The 22,675-nt window shown below is 32.5% G+C and overlaps 3 protein-coding genes across 3 annotated transcripts; 2 read left to right on the forward strand and 1 right to left on the reverse strand.

Moving 5' to 3' along the window:
• The first annotated feature begins 1,843 nt into the window (after positions 1 to 1,843).
• On the forward strand, positions 1,844 to 5,355 carry LOC107191265 (23 kDa integral membrane protein). Its single transcript, XM_015580255.1, has 5 exons — positions 1,844 to 1,930; positions 3,398 to 3,595; positions 3,807 to 3,983; positions 4,523 to 4,708; positions 5,278 to 5,355. Exons 1-5 carry the CDS (start codon positions 1,844 to 1,846, stop codon positions 5,353 to 5,355), a joined length of 726 nt encoding a protein of 241 aa, XP_015435741.1.
• A 1,964-nt stretch (positions 5,356 to 7,319) lies between these two features.
• LOC107191266 (zinc finger protein 2 homolog) lies at positions 7,320 to 9,580 on the forward strand. Its single transcript, XM_015580257.1, is given in 3 exon segments — positions 7,320 to 7,622; positions 7,693 to 8,859; positions 8,861 to 9,580. Coding segments are annotated over 3 exon segments (2,190 nt in total).
• A 3,951-nt stretch (positions 9,581 to 13,531) lies between these two features.
• On the reverse strand, positions 13,532 to 16,675 carry LOC107191274. Its single transcript, XM_015580267.1, has 5 exons — positions 16,540 to 16,675; positions 16,333 to 16,443; positions 15,286 to 15,477; positions 15,005 to 15,192; positions 13,532 to 13,734 (listed from the first exon to the last, which is right to left on the reverse strand). The coding sequence occupies exons 2-5, from the start codon at positions 16,405 to 16,407 to the stop codon at positions 13,560 to 13,562; spliced, it is 630 nt and encodes a 209-aa protein (XP_015435753.1). The 5' UTR covers positions 16,408 to 16,443; positions 16,540 to 16,675; the 3' UTR covers positions 13,532 to 13,559.
• Between the last annotated feature and the right edge of the window lie 6,000 nt (positions 16,676 to 22,675).

Here is a 22,675-nt window from a genome sequence, read left to right on the forward strand (position 1 = left end):
AGGCATTAGACAAAATTTGGTTTTGCAAGTTTGGCTGACTGGGTACGTCCGTAAAAACATTTCAATTTCCTGTGGAAGATTGCAAGGACTTCAAAATTTAATTCATTTAACCCAAGAAGGATTGTTTTTCATGTATCGCTATTCGCTATAGTTGAATACATCATTCGATAAACGATATAATGTAATTGAAATTTAAATATAAGATAATTTATTTTATGTTTATATTTTACAAATTTATTCTATATAATTATTACATTACAATTAAAAAATATAATGTATGTTAAAAAAGTAAGATGTATACTCCGATTTTCATAAAATCTGGTAAAATTGTCTCAAATACATACTTCCAAATGATCATATGTAAAAAACTTTCTGGTACAATCGACAATTAACGGAGGTAAAAATAAAATACTAAATATATTTTTATATAATGAACGCAGGACGTGTCGTAGCACCCAGAATCTACACAGAAGGATTCACCTCAGATAGCAGACAGACGGCTTAAGACGGCTTAAAGGCGCTTCAGACCTAAAATAGCCGTAAAATGGGCGTCTTCAAGACGTCATATGGTATTTGGGCCTTATGTACATGCAACTGAAGTTGTGATATACAACGTTTCGTGGCAACGCAAGAATTTTATCTAAAACTGATCCGAACAAGTTGTTGTATGTGTAACCCACCAAACAATGCGATACAAAACACACTTTAGCGGGATGCAGGGTAGGGCCTTTGCCTAAACTGACAATGACTAATTACCGCATTATTTCAGTGTTATATCAATTAACTTCCAAATGCGCCAAAAAACTTTTTACATGCGTTCATTTGGAAGTATTTGAGACAATTTTACTGAATTTCATGAAAATCGAAGGGTGGACCTTTTCGGAACTGCAGCCAAAATGTACAAGTATTACCTAGTTATTTTAAGTCCAACCAGTAATATTGTTTATATTAAATATAAAATATTAATTCATTATTAATTATAAATAATAAATATTCTAAGTAAAAGGCTGGATAGATAAGCCATTCAATTGTTCGTATTCGATTAACGTAAACTAATTAAATAAAATAAACACATGTACATGTTACATGTTACCTGACAGTGTTAAGTTCAATTCGGTTAAACCTCATCTATTAACACTTTTATTTCTGTGCATCCAACTCACGTTTTTATACTTTATTTTTTCTTCTTTTTGTACTTTTTCTCTTCCTTTCTCTTCCTACTTATGTTGCAATCACTTAAAGTTGTATAATTAAATTGAATCATTATTATTTGTACATACTGTAGTACACATAATGATTTTGTATCGTGTAAAGCAATTTGCCTAGCACCTTGTGTTAATATCAAAACAAAACCTATCATAAAGAATAGATAATCATGAAGAAACGTAGGTTTCTTTCTTTTATTAAGTTCTACATGTTATGTATTTCCGTCATTAAGTTCTACCAAATGTTTTTGTATTTATAAGTAAACGTTTTTCAGTAGTATACAATATTCCACTTTTCGAGAATACAGAAACGATTTACATTTCGAAAAGACCATAACAGACAACGTTCCTTCTTTGAAATTTGATTCTTCAATGACAATTTCTGTAGGGTAGATGACTCACTTGCAACGATTTTTTTTTATCTAGGACGTGCTTATCCAGTTATCTGATATTTGTCGGCGATAAAGAGAATACTACATAGGTGGAAGGTTCAGGTGTCTGTCGACGAATGCGTCCATAACTACGCTGCCCACGTTTTAATACTATCTCATTAAGTGACTCTTCCGAAAAAAAAGTTTTCATTGTGTTTTGCAAGTATATTTCGGATATATTTGTATTGGAACCGATAGTTCGAAACAATGGGTGCCAAAACTTCCGGGCCCAAATTGGAGCAACGGATTCAGTGTATAAAATTTACCATCTTTTGCTTAAATGCTATCATATGGGTAAGCTAAAAAATTGAACATAAATAATAATATATTCGTCGATAGAATTAACATAAAAATAAGAACTTTCAATTATTTTACAGTTACAGAAATTGTCATATAGATTTTTCTGTTTTTTAATTAAAGTTACTTGAAAATGACATTGTGACCAGACTATGAAAGCAGAAATTTCATATGTTATTCATATCGATTGTACAATTTTTATAACTTTTTCACTTTAAATATTATTGAAACACCGTACACAATTTATATAAAAAGAAATCATTTCTATACTGTGAATAATTCTTAGCGTCATCCATATAGTGCTACATATGTATGTATTAGAAATGTGTCTACGGAGGAAATTTAGGTTGAAACGCTTCTTATTGCAACATGCATGCATCCTCGTTACATTCGAATCAATGTGAGTCAGTCACGGCGTACCAATCATATCAGTGTTTATCAGCCATTGGCGTAACTAGGATTTTTGTCTGGGGGGCTAGATCCCCTGACTTTCGCCCATAACACTCCCCATCAGGCACCTATATGTATTTTATACCATGTATGTACGTGGGTTGTACAAAATAAAGTTACACATTTTACCATAATTATTTACATATATATTTAACATTGAAGCTAAGAAAGGAAAGATATAAATACAATTCTTAAAAATAACAAAAATACGGATAGAAAAAAGTTTGGAAATTGATTAAAAGCTAGAGTATGTTATGTACAGATATATATAAATCTATATAAGCTTCAATTTGTTGTTTTTCTGTAAAAATATGTTTTGCATTCTCGAGCGCTAGTTTTCTTATTGCATTCGGCCCTTCCATTGGTGTTACAAGATTATTAGTTACAGTAGAATGTTAAAATAAAACATCTTAATTCTAATACAATTTTGTTTAATACTTTAATATGATGAGGATAGTATTGTATTTTTTGTATTCAGTTGCGTTGCATATTGCACTTCGGTCTAAGTATTTATTTCTTTTAACATAAGATTTTACTAACTCACGAATATTTTTTTACATATTTCAATAATTTCTATACAGAGGGGGGGGGGCAGTCCACATTCTGGGACCTATCTAGTTACGCCGATGTTATCAGTGTGACGAATATGAGACCTGAAGAATTAAAACATTGAAGTATATAATAAAATATTTGTGTCGACTTTACTGTTTATTGAAAACTTTTCTTCCGTTAACTACAATGTACTACATTTTTAACCCAATTTCTTTTATAAAATCTGATTTATTCTAATCTGATAGTTAATATTTATAAGGTCATTTTATATTGTTACGTCGCCATATGATTTTTTCGTAAAATTCAGGTACTATACGTATACTACATCAGATATTAACACGTTAAAGATTAGAAAATCCAATTGAAAACAAGAATTTGTTGTTAATTGCTGAAACCGAAGACACATTTAAGTGAACTTGTATTTGTGTACCTCTTCTGAAATTTGCGTGTCTTTTTTATTAGTTACTCGGCAGCTCAATGTTCGGATTGTGCATGTGGCTAAGGCTGGATCCAGGTTTTCAAGAGTGGGTGGATTTCCTTGATATCTATGAATTTTACATTGGCATCTACATTCTACTTGTTGCCTCAATACTCATCGTAATTATCACGTTCATTGGATGTGGCGTTGCCCTTATGGAACATGTCCTTGGCCTTTTCATTGTAAGACATAAATATTACAGTACTACGCCTACTAATTGAAACTATGTAAAATGCATACAACTATCTTTCAGAATATTCAATGTACACAGATATTACAATTTTTTATTTCGTAATTATCCAAAATATTCCGAAAGTTGACCGTTATTGCGTAGACGCCAGGAGGTACATTAAAACACAGTTACATTACAAATTTGCATTTAATGTTTTTTAGTTTGTAGGTCTGCAATTATTGTGCTATGTTATGGGGTTGGCAGGAACAGCAATACTCCTTGATTATTCTACTTACGACAGTCACATCCAGCCTCTTATACGAAAATCTATGACTGCTCTCATCAACAACTATCATGATGACAGAGCAACGTACATTCTACAATTGATTCAAGAAAGTGTAAGTGTACCTATTATATATATTTGTGATTGTAGAAAGTATATATCTTTTACTTACAATATAAACTTTTTATTTATAAGTAGATATTGTTCATAATTATCATTTAAACGATGCTACGTATTAAAAGAAGTCGAACACTGTAACGTTTCTGAAAATATTTTCAGTAATAGCGTGTAAAGTAAACGAAAAATAACGAAAGAATGAATACTCTTTCTTGAGAATCTAATTCATAAAATCGTATATTTTAATTAAATGAAGTATACTAGTAACCTAAGTTTCACAAAAGTTTTTTGCGAATATCTAAAAAATTAAGTCCGAGCGACGGGTATATGTATAGGGTATAGTTGTTCAGGATGTTGACCTTGACAACATATGTCATAGTCAAGGTAATCGAAGCTGGATCCCCTTTTGTAAATAATTACTCAATTTTCGAATAGTTATGAAGAATAGTATAATTATAATGTCGTTTAGTGTATTCTCGTATTCATTTAGTGAGCAGCGATTACTAGTTTAGAATTAACCAATAGATTTAAAAATAGATCGGCTGCTGTGGTGCTGATGGACCAAGGGACTATTTGATTTTGAAGAAACCATTACCCACGGAATGTCGAGATACGGTTACTGGGAACGCCTTTTTTCACGGTTGCGTTGAAGAGATTTCTTGGTTTTTGGAAGGCAGATCAGAGTGGCTGGCTGGTCTGGCACTGGCCTTGTGTTTGCTTCATGTAAGTAATAAGCATACGTATGCGCGCACACACACATACAAACACACATACCTTAAACAATCCATCGACGCTTCCAGTAGCCCTGCCACAAATTACCTGAACATAAACTAAAGACTACGCGCCTATATGCATTAAGTAGCCGCGTAGGCTTCTTGCACTCCTATATATAGAAATATACTGATTTGTTACTGTTGTCTCAGTTAATTGTCAATTGTGTCCAAAAAAACTTTTTACATATTATGTTTATTTGGGAGTATATATTTGGGACGATTTTACCAAGTGTCATGTAAATCGGAGAATGGACCTTTTCGGAACTACGTCCCAGATTGTTAGTAACTTTCAAATTATTCTTCTAAAAACTAGATTTTCTACCGAAAATATGTTATTCCTCGTTTTCAATTAAGTTGGCATGTAGAATCACGGTCGTTTTACGAATTAATGTTATTTGCTATCGCGCTTCAAACGCTATGGCCTGTGATACTATCATTTTTTGAAAGAATTTCTTTGTAATAATATTTCCATTAAATATTATGTATTTTATAATCTAATCAAACATTTGTTTTTTGCAGGTGATAATCGCTGCTCTAAGTTTGGCGCTTGTCCGTGCAATTAAGAAGGAAGAGAATTCTATTACGTTCAAACGTTAATTTTCATTTTTCGTTCCACCAAACATTTTAAAAATCAGTTCACGTTTTGTTCTATACTCGAAAGCATCATTCGTTCCATAATTTAAAATTTACAATACTTAGGTATATACTATGCTACTTCTGGAAGAAAAGCATTTAATGAAACTGTTTTACGTGATTATTACAGAACTTATTTAAATCTTTATTAAAACTACGAAATACTGCTGGAGGTATTACAGGTATTCAGTAGAAAAATTTACTATATTTGATAAAAATAAAAAGAAAACATTAACTATCCTTGTTTGTTTATTAAGCATAAAATACTGTAATATTAGTTGGAGCTTTGAAACAACATTTTCCTTAACAAAATGTTATCCGAAGCTTGGTTAACGAGATATTAACGGAAAACCCCGCCCAATCAGAGCGCGAGTCTGCCAGCCGAACTTCCGCGATAGCGTTGGCTAAGCGCTGGCAGCTTATTATCGATACTGTCAGGCAACGATGCCTTCACGTAGCAGACACACAAACCCAACTTTATGGTAACGGGGACAAAAATTTATTTGCAGGTACTGCCGTTAGATGTCGTATTATCATGCCGTCCCAATTACTAATTATAATATTCGTTACCACCGAACGATTACGCATCGATTGAGCATTTAAAAAAACTTATATCGGCAAAAAAAAATTTTTCGGCTAACTTCACGGTCAAATTTTGATCATTAATTTGATTACCAAAGAACGCTTGACTATCAAATGTTCAAATTAGGCCACCAATGCCAATGACTACCAAACGACCACCAATCGATTGAGCATAATGAAAAGTTAAAAAGTTAAAGTTGTCTGGCTAACTTCACATAGGTAACTATTCGATACCTCTCAAAAGATTATTGTAAAGACTACCTCCAAAGTACAGTCATCTGAATGATGTCTCTCTGGTACATTTTTTTCAGATATCTGAACAATGACTTTCTTCAGATGTCTTACGGACATCTGCAGATAACTCTGGTTAAGTGGGCGCTAGCAATTAGCAAGAGTGAAAGTATCGATACCTTGGCGAAATCGATTCAACCCTACTCCAGTTATTGTCCTCTCTTTCTACTGCCGACTTCATAACCCAATCATAAGACTGCACAGTCTATTTTATATACTTATATCTATGGACCCATTCTTTCCATGCTGTCGCAAGTCTCTATACGTCTGGTTCCGTGAGTTCGTTTCAGATGACTCTCAACTTCTGTAGCAGGCTTAACGGATATGTAAGGAAGCCATTAAACAAAAGGGTAAAGAAGTGTTAAACATTTCTGTAGAAAGGTGTTGTAAAGACGAAAAGTATACGAACAACAATGGAACGTATTAACATAGTTCTTTTTAGTACGGTAAAAGCTTAGTAAAGACTGTGCGTTGTACAAATTTCATCATACAAATATTTCAAGGAAGCTTTAATTCGTCTGGGCATCACTGCTAAGACATTGTCTCAATATCGTGGCATGTTTTCGCAGTACCCAAAGATCCGAAGGTTGAGAACCTCCCATTTTATACATTAATCGTTTTTTATTTACCATAAAAAATAAGCCATTTTAGAATTTCTTATTTATAGTTTTTCATATATATCTTCACTTTTCGTTATTTACATGATATTAGCTGTACTGTCGCATCTAAGAACGTACTTTACCAGAAAGTTTTAAAACTTCACCATATTTGTTTGAAACTTAACTTTATTAGTAGCAACATACTGAATATGACATTTTTACTGATATAGTCAAGATAAATTTGTTTAAACATGTGCCATATATACTTAGGTTTGAATTGTAGAGAAATACAAAATTTGTTGCATAAGGTGTTTTTTTTTCTTTTGTGAAAGATAGTGTGAAACAAAATTTTAATTATAAAGGTATGTTAATTTATTATAAATGTCTTATAATGTGTTTTGTGTTAACTTCCAGGGAGTATGTAACAGATAAACTGTTTCTTGCTTTCAGTAAGCAATGACAGGATACTTTGATTTACCTCTTAATATGGAAAGAATATGTAGAATTTGTCTCACAGAGGGTACTAACTTATCCTCTATTTTTTCTGTGGATCAAGATGTGAATGATTTTGCGGGTCTTCCACAAAAAATACAAGTTTGTGGATCAATAGAAATTCATGAACAAGATGGATTACCTTCATTAATTTGTGATATTTGCATTTATAAAGCAAGCGTTGCCCATGAATTTAGGCAACAATGTCAACATTCGGATGCCAAATTACGAATGTACTATAATAAACCATCAAAGTCTACTATTGTGGTAAATATAATTTCTTCAAATGTACTCCATTTATGAAAGAACAAAATGTAAAAATTTTTACTTATTTTAGGATACATGCACTCAAACAGAATTAGAAATAGAACCAGTGTTATCAAAAGAACACGAAGTTAGTCAAGAAGAATACTTTGTAAAAGACGACGATATGCAAGCAGCAACAGCAGTGGCGGTGGTTAATTCTCAAGAATATGTACATAATAACTCATATTCCAAAGATGAATCCGACTTAAGCAATGGTCAAATTGATATACAAAGTGAAAAACTTTTCATATGTTCTATTGGATTCGAGAGATCTAAGGAAATAGAAAAAGAACCCTGTATTTCAGGCAATGATTTACATGGAACTTCTCTGAGCCAAGGAGATAATGATATTTCAGAATCTATAGATATTCAAAATAAACCTGAAGAAAATCAAGATATTGATCAAAATGTAGACGAAACTGAAAAAACAAGAGAGGTTGAATTTCTAACTGAAAATATATTAAACGATGACATTGTAGAACAAGAAAAAATGCCACAAAAGCGTACATCTACAAGGAAATTAAAATCAGTGTGTAATAAATCTTACAGTGAAGATGAAATCGATGACAGTTGTTATGAGCCAGGTAGTGACAGTCATGATTCTGGAGAATCAAAATTTAAATGTAAAGTATGCTCGAAACTTTACAGTACACAAAAAGGCTTAAAAAAACATTCCCTTGTCCATGAAAAGAAATTCAAATGTGATATCTGTTTAAAAATGTTCTACAAACAGGAGAATATGGAGAATCACAAAAAAATACATGTATCAAAACCTCTTGCATGTAAGTTATGTCATGCATGTTTTTCCAAACCTCAAAGTTTTGCACGTCATTTGAAATCCCACACAGAAAAATTAAACAACATGATTAAAGAGATCAATACAGATGAACAAAAAGACAAGGAACCAAAAAAAGAAATGAAACTTGAGGAAGACACAGATGATGAAACTGGTATTGTCAATGAAGTCAATGAATTTGAAAATGCACCTGAATTATATAAATGCAATATTTGTAGTCAGTATTGTTCTTCTTTAAAAAATCTAAAAAGACATGCTCTTGTACATGGAGACAAAAAATATTCCTGCACTGTATGCAAAAAATGGTTTTTTAGACCTGACACATTAAAAAAACATGCAGAAAAACATGGTCATGGACTATTGGATAATTTAGTAGAGGATAATAAATTCTTTGATTCTGAAATACAAATGCCAACATTGTGATAAAATCATGGCTACAAAAAAGGGTCTTAGACGTCATGTTGCAATTCATAAGCCTAAACCTGAACCTGTTACATGTGAAATTTGCAGAAAAGTCTGTGCTAGTCAAGCTCGTCTTGTTCTTCATCAAAGGACACACAAACCGAAAGAAAAAGTTCCAAGAGAATACCTCTGTCATATTTGTAGTAAAGTGTATCCAAGTAATTCTTCCCTTACGTATCATATGAGAACTCATACTGGTGTTAAACCACATGTGTGTAAAACTTGCAACAGTGGCTTTACTACAACAACCAGTCTGGCGAATCATATTCGAATTCATACAGGAGACAAACCGTTTGTTTGTCATGTCTGTAGTGCAGCATTTGCTGTCAGTTCAGCTTTTAGACGGCACTTGACCAGACATACGGGTGAAGCAAATTATCTTTGCAAAATATGTGGCAAAGCGTTCAAAAGACTTAGTACTTTAAAAGAACATACGTATACTCACTCTGGTGAAAAGCCATATGTGTGTAAAACATGTGGAGCTGCATATAGTCACAGTGGTAGCTTGTTTGCGCATCAAAAACGTTGCCGAGTTCAATATGCTGAAGATCCTTTACAAATGGTAGTAGACGATCATCGCCATAATGTTGCACATCATATTCATGTGAATAATGTACAATCTGCAGTGCGTTCACTTGCTGTGATAGGACAAATGTTTTAAAAAAAGAAAAATTCACTGTTTCGAAACTTTACTTATGCATCTTAATAATGATAACAACAATGTATACAATATATAAGTGTGTGCGTGTGTGTGAGTATACGCGCGCGCGCGAACACATATATATGCACATATATTCTTATTATTAGTATTAATATTATTATTATTAAAATGCAAAGAGGTTCAGTTATTCTATATATATAGGTCATAGACTATAAAATATGCTACGATTTTCATGGTATATAATATAGCGTCATTGTAGATATCCTGCAGTTGTGTAAATATCTGAGTAACTTTTTTTTTTATAGGGACATAATTATTTAAATACTCATAAATAATTAATCAACCTATCCAAACTAGTGCTCTATTACAACAAAATCAATCTATTGTGTGAATATTTCATAAATTTGATTAGTATTGTCATCAATAATAATAATTTTGTAACATGAAACATATTTACATACACACTGTGTACGTATATAATTTATGTACCCTTATTTTGAATACATATACATGTATATTTTTGTACATTATTATACTAAAGTAGAAAATTATAAACTCTTCAGTTTATACTATCTTTTCTATCTTTTTCCATTGAGAAAGTTATAATATTCAGATATAACAATCATAAACATTGGCAGTATTATAAATTGTATTAGCATACCTTACACATATACATAAGAAACTAAATCTATATATGTATCATAAAATTTTATTACTTTACATATATTGTTCATCATGTTATATATAATTATTGCATTCAATGTAATAATAAATTTTTAAAAAATAATTCATTAAACTAATTGACTATGTTTTATTTCAAAATTTCATATTAATATAATTATAAACAGTAGTAACCAACTGTTCATCAATATTTAAAATTTTTAAAAGTGTTGTAAAATGAAAAGTAATTTAAAGCACTAGTTTAGGTATGTGATCAAGATATAAAAGTTTAATTAAAGAGAGTGTAATGTACTAAATAGATAAACAATCGAAGTTAATCCTACATATTATCAGTTTCTTAAAGCCAATGCTTTATTTTGGTATATAAATAAAATTACAGTTAATTTTATAAATAAACACTACTAAGGTAATACGTCTTTGCATATAAAAAATGTGGTGAAATTCGCGATATAACCAAAAAAGGGATAATCCTACGTGTAAAAATACATTGAAAATATACAATAAAATTTTTTCATACGTAAATTTGTTTTCGAGAAAATTGCCCTCCAAAATTCAGCTGACACGTATATATCCATTACTTAATTATTACAATAAATAAAAACAGAAAGTAATGGAAACACCTTAGCTAAATCTTATTTAATTGCGTATCCATCAAATTTTCAAAGTAGTTTTCGTCAGAACGGAGCTACGTACGAAAAATTTTATTCCACAATTATCTCTATTCGTGTTGTACCACAAATTTTGCCGCACCATATATAAAGCAAAAAATGTACAAAAAACTACATGTGTTAATTGCTACTTATATAGTGCAATACAGAGACTGATTATTATTTATATTAATGTATCAATGATGAATGAATATTTTGTAACTCTTACAATCAATGTGCGTTCATAATTACGAGTCATTAACAATCTAGCTTTTTATATTGACAATATAAGCATCGCGTAATCTTCACTCTTTAAGACATTTTATAACACATTTAATTCATTAAAAAGTATTAGCTTTATTATATGTAATGTGAATATTAGTTTTAGTTCAGTAAATAATAAATTTTGCAAAGTAGGTACTATAATTGCTAATTACATTTATGGAATAATATAATTTCATTATTGCTAATATATATGCATGCAATATACAGGGTGCTCCAAAATAGCTTCGACTCCCGGAAATGAGGGTTTCCTGAGATGATTTGAAACAACTTTTTCCTTAGCGAAAATGTTGTCCGAAGCTTCGTTAACGAGATATTAAGAAAAAAAATCCGACCAATCAGAGCGCGAGTCTGCCAGCCGAGCTTCCGCAGTATCATTGGCTAAGCACTGCGATTGGTGGACTGCTATTTTGGAACACCCTTATGTACTTGGATTATGCTATGCGTATTTTACGTACCCTTGCGAGCAAATTCGGTTTCCACTAGGGGGAAAAGTTAACGTAAGGAAAGGGCCTCCTGCCATGCTCCTACCTGTTGGTATTTGGAATTACTGAAATTTATGCCAAATTGACATTCGATTTAACATTAATTTTAGTACCTGGAATAAATTTACCAAGTGGCGGGAGGCCCTTCCCCTTCGCCACTTTTTCTCCTAGCGGAAGCCGAGTTTGCTCACGAGTGTACACTGTGTTTTTATACCTGTCCTGAAATAAGGGTCAATCACTAGTTGCAAACCCTGTCAATTACTATGCAAAACCCGGGCAATCACTACAATTTTGGAGTTTTACTTATAATTGATGATTTTAAAAGATTTCTTGCATATGCGAATGCACAATGTTAATTGTTTTATTATTTTTAATTACTTTCAATACTATAACAGCAGTTATTATTCTTCGATTTTAACGATAAACACTTCGTTTCTATAAATTATTTTAAACACGCCCTTTTACTGTCAATCATTGTGTACGTTACCTTACCACGATTCTGGTATCACTGATTCTGTGTGTAAAGGATGTAAGGTAAGGTACAAAGAATCCTCGTTAAATGTGTGAATGCTCCTCAGCATTTACGAGCGGAGTGTCCACGCTAGGCGCGTGGAGAATTTGATGCTCTTTCACAGTCAAGCGCACTGTCCGCGATTTGATCGTGATTAGTCTTACTTCAGTTGTCGTGTGTCTCAGTAGCAAGTATTATAACTATTATATTATAGCCTGTATTGAAATTCTTGTAGGTATTTTTGTTTTATTCGAGTACAACCAAATTAATGACTCAAATTATTGCTGCGTATTATTATTGACACAAAAGAAAGAAAAAAGAAATTCGAGTAAATAGGCGATACTGCGTACAAACTCTTATTGCTCAAAGGCGTTTAAAAGGCACTTTTGTGTCATTATATACTGATTTACGTGAAAATGAAGAAGTTTTTTTAAACTATTTCCGTATCTATACCTATGATAACTGTTTAATCCTCGACGAAATCCGTTCAACTGTTAACAGTGTTAACTGCTACATTTGTTTCCATAGAATTATGTGACGCTGATGCGGCAGGACCACGTGTGTGGTTGTTCCGCAAGCGGATCATCCGCTGAACTGTGAAGTGTGAATGCTCCCATATAATGTAGGTCGTAGGTAATTTATTCCGCGCGTGTAGCGCGGTCAGTGCGGTCTCTCCATTAGACTCTTGTTGTCTGTCCATTAAAACAAAGTGCAATTACATTTTGCAAGTACACTTGTGAAAAAGTCATATTGTTGTATGATACAGCTTGTTAAATAATGTAAAATTTTCCTTTACAATTTTCTTCGAACTTCAGTTGAAACAGTGCTGTGGCCTAGCTCAATTGCCAGTAACACTCTATATAAACTTTTAAGTTATCATCTTGTTTTATTTTCCACTATGTTTTATAGCCCTGTACTAAATGTACGAATTGTATATTCCTATATAAAAGTAAAAATTTATTCAAACTACAAATAAACAGATATTACATTTTGCTTCTTGGCATACAATGTATTATTTCCAATTAAATCATTAAATATTTTTTTTAAATTAGTAATAATTGTTTAATATGAAAATAATTTTAAACAGACGGATAACTATTATTTATAAGCACAATATATGTTCATAAAAATAATAAAATGTTATTAACAAATTACTTTAAGAACATACTTTATGCATTTATTACATGCGTATAGTTGCAAAAATTATTCCTTTCTTATTTTCATTCAGTACATACAGTGTTGTCTTAATGTAGATGCACACATTCGTTTATTACACATTAATGTTGACATGAAAATTTCAAAGAGAAGGTAACATTAGAAAAAAATAACAGCGAAGTTTCTGTTGGTTTGACTGACCTTAAAAATTCTTTGTTTTAATCTTGTAAAGATCTAAATTGACGTTTTTTCTTAAGCAATTTATACCGACGCCAGATTGCTGCTCTTGTTCGTTTTAAAACTTTTGCTAAATCTGAGTACTTTCGTTTTTCATCGAGATTTTCATTGTGTTCTAAGTGATCTATAATCATTTCATCCTCCTCGGGAAGGAACCTGAATTTACAAAAAGTAAAACGTCAAAATGAATACATATAGCCCATTATTAAGTATAAATTGAACATATTATCTCTATTTAAAATATAAGATCAGTATTACATTATTATAATTCAATACACAGAATGTAATGAAATACATAAATGTATTGAATGGTATAAATGTTCTTCATTTATACATATTTTGTATACAAACATGTGCTATAAGTGTACTATAATCTACAGCCTGTATATCAGTTTAAGGACGAAATACTGTATTAATAAGAACAATCATTAAGATAACCAAATGAAATTCATTATACACTGTATTTAAACAATTTGTTCAAAAATTAATTTATAATTTTGAATTATAAGGCATTAATTTTATAGAATATGTATTTATGGAATCATAATGTAATATGATGTATGGTGTACTAATTTATCCTAGTACTGGTACTAATAAACCAAATAAAAAACGGTTTTTAAGGGTTAATAAAAAAAAACTAAGTTTTTAAACGAATCCAACAAATTTAGTAAAGATGTAATCAACCGTATATTTAAATAAACGACGGATATTATATAGAATAGCTTGAGAACAAATAATTTTTGTACCTATTATCTAAACTACAATTGTTATTTTAAGGAATGTAATAGGTCATTCAAATTTTATACAATCTTTTTTTACCACTCTCCTATATGTAGTAGTATGTAGAAAACGCACCCAGCATTACTCTGAAAATGTGTTTTCGAGGAAGAGACGTAATGGCATTTTATATAATGTCAAGTGTTAGAATCCAGCTGCCGAATGAATGAAACAATGACAATGAAGGAAAAAGGTAAAGTTTGGGTGAATGATTTGCTGTCAGCTGCCACAATGTCATAGAATTTGTACGTGAAAAATAAAATCTTTCTAAATTCGATATTTTCTTAATGAGTGTGTTCTATGCGGAAATAAAAAAGAAACAAATTCTTTATAATTCAACCCTCGGCCAGCGGACTTCGGGTCATTTGTGATCTATGCCTGGAATTTATTTTGTGTCACAGTTAAAAAACTATACCGCTCGGGTCGTGTAATTTCAGTTATCTACAATTTTCCCTTTTTTTAGCAATAAATGAAATCAAGATGCACCGAAAAAACATGTATTTTAAGCAGTATTCAGTATGTATATAGCGATCAGGCAAGGCACACTTCAAAAAATGGTTCACAGTCCGCTGCCTGAGATGTATTTATGTACCTAGGTTAAAATAGAAGTAACATTATAAAACATATTCTTCCTTTTTTTAAACTTTACCTTCTTTGCAAGTGGTCTGCAAATAAGTTTCTAAATCTGTGATAGACACTATATAAAGTTCTATTTGGTAATCCATCTGCTAATAATTGTACAAATCTTCGTCTTTGTTTCTTACTGCGAATATATGTCTTATTCCCTTCTCGTAGGAGCAAAAATGGATGAACCATCTTCAAATTCCAACCATGCAACTATGTAAAAGTAGAGATTCTTTTAACTAACTACAAAAAAATTGTAGAACATAGTTTTCACACCTTTTACAATAATAATTTCAAGTAACAAACCTTACAAAATGTTTTCCAATTATTATTAATTATTTTATCCTCAGATGGATTAAAGCACCCTTTTTTAATAGGAACAAATTGATTAAACCTTTCTATTTCTTCATGTGTTGGAGGACGAGATCCAGCACGTGATTCAATTTCATGCTGTGGCAATACAGGGTGTCTTAACTGAACATGTAAATTCAGTAGTATCTATAACAATAACAATTTACCTGCACTCTATACAATTTTTATAATATGTAAATAGAAAAAACAGAAAAGTTATTAAATAGGATAGAAAGAATACAAAAATATTAGTATTACATATTAAATTTGCTTTGCATCATGTCAGGAACATAATTGACAATAAGAACTGTAATTCAATATAATATAAATTTACTACAATGCAGAGTACAAAAAATAGTCTAAACATAAAAATATAATTCAATAGCTATGATGAAATAATAAGATTAACAATAGGAATAAAATGTAGAAATTTAGTAGATGACAACTAATAATGGCTAGAAAAGATGGGTAAATAATACAAGGTCTATGTAGAAGAATTAGACACATTAAAGTTATTAGTCTTATATAGATCAGCATTGGGCAAACTGACTCCTGGGAGCTACAACCTGTCCCCACATAGTCCGATGTTAACGGGAAATGACAGAGACAAGTCAGGGTTGTTTTGTTTCTACAAAGACAGACGTTATGAAAGAAAAGTTAAAAGGGAAAGCAAGCACATGAAGGGACCCTATACTGTCCATTGCTGCATTAAACTATATACCAGATGATTACTCTGAAATATAAACATGTAAAATAGAAAAGGAAACAGCAGTACAAGGTAAAGTAAATGAAAGAATAGAATGCTAGTTAATACTTCTTAGAAAACAAGCAGTAAGAGATAAAAGAAAGAAAAGAGAACATAATTAGCTTAATAATCAATACAAATTGAAATTATTACGTATGTAAGCATAATATGAATTTGCAAAATAAAAGAAGAAAAAGAGAATAAGGCAGGGAAGTAAATAAAGACAGTTTGTAAGCTGTAAAGTATAAAATGATTACCTGTTTATTTTCTGCGGAAAGCTTATTTGAATCTCTTATTTGTTGCGCAAGTATATTAACATCATGCAGTTCCATTTTTCAAAACCCTGTTTGCATTATATAAATACAAACCTGAAGGTTTGTCAATAATTAGTTCAATGAAATGAACGTCAAATACAAATATTACAATACATACTTATGCATACCACTGAGCAATGACATACCAACCTGTATCACGCTGTGACGCAGTGTTAGGAAAATTCATAAATTCTTACATTTTATCACAGACGAGGTATAGGAGTAAAAATTTCATCCAATGTATTTTTTCGGCCTACTTTTCTGGGGCGACGTCACCCCATTTCGATTTTAGTGTCACTACCTACCGCAGATTCACCGTTCTCATAACGTAGAGGTCGCTAAAATCACAGGCTTTTTAAGGTATCGGTAGAGTGAGGAAATGAGAGTGCTACCAACACAGACGAGATGGAAGCTTGTTTATTGTAGCGTTCGTGTTATAGAAGGCTCAATTTCCAGTATACTACATTAAGCGAGCTCTAATACGTAGACTACGGGTTCGACGTAGCTATATACAGGGTGGGCTAGATACACACACTGTTCAATTGTTCGTTATTAGTTATCTAAACAGACAAACTTATAACAATGTCTACGTTAGTCATAACCTCTCTGGGCATAAGAATGATAAATATCTTTAAGGTGGTTAATCATAGAATTGAAAAGCTGCAAAAGGCTTAAAATTGATATGTAGTTTAAAAATGAGATGAGTACCTATTTAAAAAAATGTGTCTAGGGTGTGATAATACATAACTTATTAAAATAGTACAAAGTGAAACTAACCCAATAATAGAGTTTCAAATGATTATTCCTATAAATATTACATACCTATATGAAATAATTAAAAAACTCAATCTCTATACAATTGTACAACTTTATATAGGAATCCTAATACACACAATCAATTACCTTTTGGCAATTGGTGAATCTTTATACAACTTTATTCACACATCATTTATTTACAATAATTTTATTTATTGCGAGTAAGTAAATAATAAAATTCGATCCAACATGCACCAATTACCCGCTGCCTCATGGTTATATCAGGTGTATAGATTCTTCAAGGAGTTTGTTAAGTGTTACATTCGGCTTTTAAACTGGAGTAGTGCACATGTTTTTTCCCGCCAAGTCGATTAGGCGGGAAGCTACCGCTCTGACCTGACCAATCAGCCACTCGCAATCCCCCGAAGATAGCCGAAAGAACTGCTCGAGACCGGCCGAGTGTAACCGAAGTGTCATTCGTCTCGGAGATGTTGACGCAATAGGTCGTAGAAGCCGTTTGCTTGTGCTAAAGTGAGTGACATTTACTTTTCATCTTTATTCCTATATATTAATTACTAGTATCTTCATTAGCTCTCTATCGTTACTGTCCTTTAATATTTATTCAATATAGACTAAATAATCCCAAATTAATTCGATATCGTAGGTATCGCTTTACTTTACTACTCGGTTTCACTGTGTACCAATTAATATAATGTTTACGTATTTCTGACTCAATTTGAAATCTTTGTGACACACCACGAGTTCAATAATTGTTCATTTGTAACGTAACTATTCTTAACGTTGTCTAATTACTCAAAATACATGTTTATTTTCTGTTCCAGAGTTTCGGCTTGGAAGTAAGTACTACCGTCCTGAGTATCGTTGAATCCCTTCAAACGGAATTCGGCGGGAAATTGGTGAATTCTGATAAGTTATTGTAAGATTTATTATAACATTTATTATAACAACAAAGTGACACTTCATTACTTATTTTTATATTGTTTGTAACCGTAAGTGAAATAATCGTGATTTCGTAGTTTGTGTTAAGATCAAATGAGAATTTTTTCGAGCACTTTTCAATTCATATATTTAGTTGAAGCATTCAAAATGGCTTCCTTGAATGTTAAAAAATTTAAACGACAATACTTCGAGACATTCAAATTGGAAATGTTTGTGATTTACTCTATTTCGGTCGTGAAATCGTATTAAAATAAACAATTTCTTGTTTTTCCGTATGAGATTATTGTATTTGCATTTATATACAGTTTCGGATATAAATTTGATTAATACAAGTTGTATAGTTTATCATGCTTTGTATTAAAGTATGCGTAACTAATGCAATTTTGGTACTTGTAAGGATTTTCTGAATATGTACAAAAGCAGGATGTGGATTAAATAAAAAAATAAACATGCGTACAGCATAGTTATGTGTATTAAATGTTATAAACTAAATAATTAGCGTGTAACATTTATCAATAATAATAATATTGAGTATAATAAATTTGTCTTGTCTTTTTGTTTTTAGTCAAACACTAAAATGGACATCCTACTGTGAAGTTCCACCAGCAATAACTGTAGGCCCTTCTATCATCGGGTGAGTCTTTGCATGCCTTTTTTATTCTTCCAGTGCCTAATCATGCCATAGGACAATTAGTCCAACATGGCATGGGCAACTGGTTGTATATATGCTAAATATGGTGAGTACAGTGAACGTGGGTATGCTATCATACCTTCGAGTAGTAACATTGATCAATTGTACTTCTTAGGTAGGGTAGGGTCTTCTTATACATAGAATTTTCTACTACTGATACAATTAATAAACATTTTATAATTGGACAAAGCAGTATTAATACTCTTAATATTCAATGCATATCCTTGAGTGGATTGTATATATGAATCTTTGTAGGCTAGAATATATTGAATACATACATGATGAATCAAACGTCAGTGGAGGAATGTGACAATCTCAGACTTCCTCCTTGCACTAACCAATATAATGACACAATGATAATACAGAATAATATCCAATGAGAATATCATTGAATAGCTTGATCTAATTTCATATTTTGCATGATTGAAAAATTTGATACTTTGCATTAAAAAAAAGTGTTCCATACACACATTATATTAGAGATCATGTATAAGAAGACATTTTGCATTGGGTAGGTTTTTGAGTCAAAGTAACATTTTTTCTTTGCTAGACTTATGTTATGTGTCTTGCAATGGCTTTGACAATGGGATCACCTGTGGGTTGTTCAATATGTAGAGTCAAATATCTTATTAAAGAATCATGAATTTCCAGTAGGGTCTTTTTCTTAATGACTGAATTCTATTAAATTAATAAGTATCCAATCTTTGCTTTTCAATTGTTATTAATACAAAGTTGAATCATTTTAATTACAAATTAAATGAGAAAGAATTAAAGAATATTAACGTGTTAAAAGAGTAGTAACTAATAATTTTTTTCGTCAGTATTTTCAGAATAATGTCGTCCAGTAAAGCTCACATTCATCACTGAGTACTAAATAAGATGTCCACTGGCAAAGCTCCACTTGATTCAAGATTCTTGTCTTATACGGAGCCCCTCTATCATCGGGTGAGTCGCATGTTTTTTTATTCCTCTGGTCCCCAATCATGCCGTAGGACGATAGGTCCGAAGCGGCACGGACGACTAGTTGTATACGTGCTAAATTTGGCGAGTACAGTGAACGCGGATATGCAATCATATCCGCGAGTAGTAACATTGATCTGTTGTGTTCCTTAGCTAGGCTAGGGTCTTCTTGTATGCCATGTTTACAATTAGTAATACGATTCATAAATATTTTATATTAAAAGTATATTTATGCTTACTTATAATTTCAATGTCGTCGTCTGGTATCATTTATAAATGTAGAATGGAATACGATTTACGGCAATTTACAGAATATAGAAAATACAATAAATTCACAATGGTCTACAACTACAGTTAGCTGGTACAAAAATAGTATTGAATTCATTAATGTGTAAAAGAAATTTAAATAATAGACTTGAATATAGAGTAGAAAGAACGGAAGCCACACCGGTATGTTTAAAATAGAGGAGAAAACATGGTGGTGCCTTCTCAGATGAGCATGTTGTAGCAGTTAGCGCAATACCACGAGACGCGACAGCACGTTTCAAAAACCGGAACCAGTGTCGCAAGACACAAAGGTATCATTCGTATTTGCAAGTTCCATGAATAGTGGAACACGTGTACTGGGAATCGCAATAAAGTATCGGTGCATAAAAAGAAGACGTATTAAGTTATGTCACCTGTGCATCGATATGCACGCCCTAGTGAAAAACCGCGTGTTATGGAACAATTTAACACGTTGTGCATGTATGACCATTGAAAAGTGCATTGCGATTTCCAGTTATCGTGGCCGGTGTTTTCGTTGCCACTGGCAAAGAACGCATACGGTTACGTACACGGGTAGACTACCGAGACGTACTGGCGTGTACTCATGACCACTTTAATGGAGTGTGAGCGTTAAATGCAGAGAAGGTACTACTGTGTTTCACCAGCATGTATTGTGTCCCACAAACATATTTGTATGGTAGACGTATATACTCAGAAGGAATGAGTATTCTGTCTTTTATAAAGGGCAGAGCAGAGGTGTCCGTCTATTGCTTATGAGCAGCATTCTTTCCCTCCGGAGGTACCCTCATTATGGGTCTTAGTTTGACTCGGTTGAGTCAGTCTGAGGTTGGTATTGGAGGAAACCTACGAGGGGAGGCTTGTAATTGCTTGTAGCTCGTGGGTAGCATTTGAACACCTCTGGTAATAGAGCCAATTTTTATGGTTGTTAGCATGTTAATCAAATTTTATTTCACCCATTAGTGTGTTAATCATTATTTTCAACAGTTGTACTGTCACTTGTAAACAAATGAGATAATTAATTGAAGTTAAATGTATTTACTAATGTAATTAGTAATACTATTTTTCACTACTTACTATTTACTAATTTGATTTATAAATGCAGGATTTCATATGATACCAGACTATTGCGAAGAAGTTTAAGATTAACACCTGTTAATCTTAACACTGTTCACATAAGAATATTCATGAAGCATTGCATGTTATCAATTACACTAACAATGCGTATTGAATTATATCAGAAGTACGTATTATCACGTTTCTCAAAGACAGCCATAAAAATTAAATCATGCATTTTGATATACATGGATTGAGCTAGAATGTAAAATTCTGGATAAATGTAATCTTACAGACCATGTACAAGAAGGCATTTCGCGACGGGTAGATGTCTGAGTCAAAGTGACATGATTTGTTACACTTATGTTATGTGTCTTACATTGACTTTGACGACGGAATCGCCCGAGGGTTGTTCAATGTATAGAGTCAAATATCTTATTACATAATCATGGTGTAGAGTCTTTTTGTCGTTAAAAATGAATTTACATTAGGATCTTCTTACTTGTTAATACAAAGTCGAGTCATGGTTGTTGCAAACGAAGTGAGAACCAATGAGAACATATTAGACCGTTAGAAGAGCAGAAATTAATAATTGTTTTAGTCAGGATTTTCAGGATAATTATTCCGTGTTCGTTGCTCAAACCCTTTCACGTGCCCAGGTGCTACTTGATTGGGCGAGAGCAGCGGGGAACGATGATTTGATTTCATATATAATAACAATGACATGTGTATGCGACTGGCAATGCGTTAATTTACCGTACACGACGTATTTTCCACTTGTGTGTGTGTGTGGTTGTTACGCAATGGAATTGCGTCGGTTAGATTTCTATCAATTAACATTTCATGTGTAGTTGTTCCTTGGAACAATTTCTCACAACTCCGGTATCGGTCGTACATATACCTTTGCTTTATATAATGCTTATAATAAAATTTCCATGGAATATGTACTGGTTTCGTGTCTCTCGCTATCAGACGAGAAAATTAACTCATAATCGATATAAAGTACACCAAGTATACGTATATTGTTTAAACAATTTTTCTATTCTCGCAATGGATGCTAGCCTTTGCCAGTCGATTTCAGAAAAATGGTACGTACCTATTAGAGTGTGCATGTTAAAAGTCGCGCTCGGGTGTCGGAGACGTCCCGGGACGTTATTCCTAGGTCTTAGGTTGATTTGTACCCGGGCGTATGTTTGAGAACCGTGGAGTGTTGTGTGTTGGTGAGAATTTGTCTTTTGCCATTTCTTTTTAAATATAAGGCTAGGTAGGCAGGTAGCATATTTTCTTGTGTGTGAATGTGTACGATTAGACTGTAAGTAGGCAGGGGCCGGGGCAGGCTATCACATTCTCTGATCGGGTAGGCTCGCGTAGGTTTCGCGTGATAATCCTGCTACCGGGATAATTTGTAGCGTCGATTCGAAACTGGTCCAGACGGAGCATGCTGTTTGCTTCCGATTTCGATTTCGATTCTTCAAATTCGGCGAACCCCAAGGGGATCGTCGTCGCGGTCGCGGTCGGAAGGATAGGATTGTCGAAACGAACGACCTGCTCGATTGCATTCGTGGCACGATCATACAG

The sequence above is a fragment of the Dufourea novaeangliae genome, unplaced genomic scaffold, assembly GCF_001272555.1.
Source record: "Dufourea novaeangliae isolate 0120121106 unplaced genomic scaffold, ASM127255v1 scaffold262, whole genome shotgun sequence".
NCBI classification, from domain to species: Eukaryota; Metazoa; Arthropoda; class Insecta; order Hymenoptera; family Halictidae; genus Dufourea; species Dufourea novaeangliae.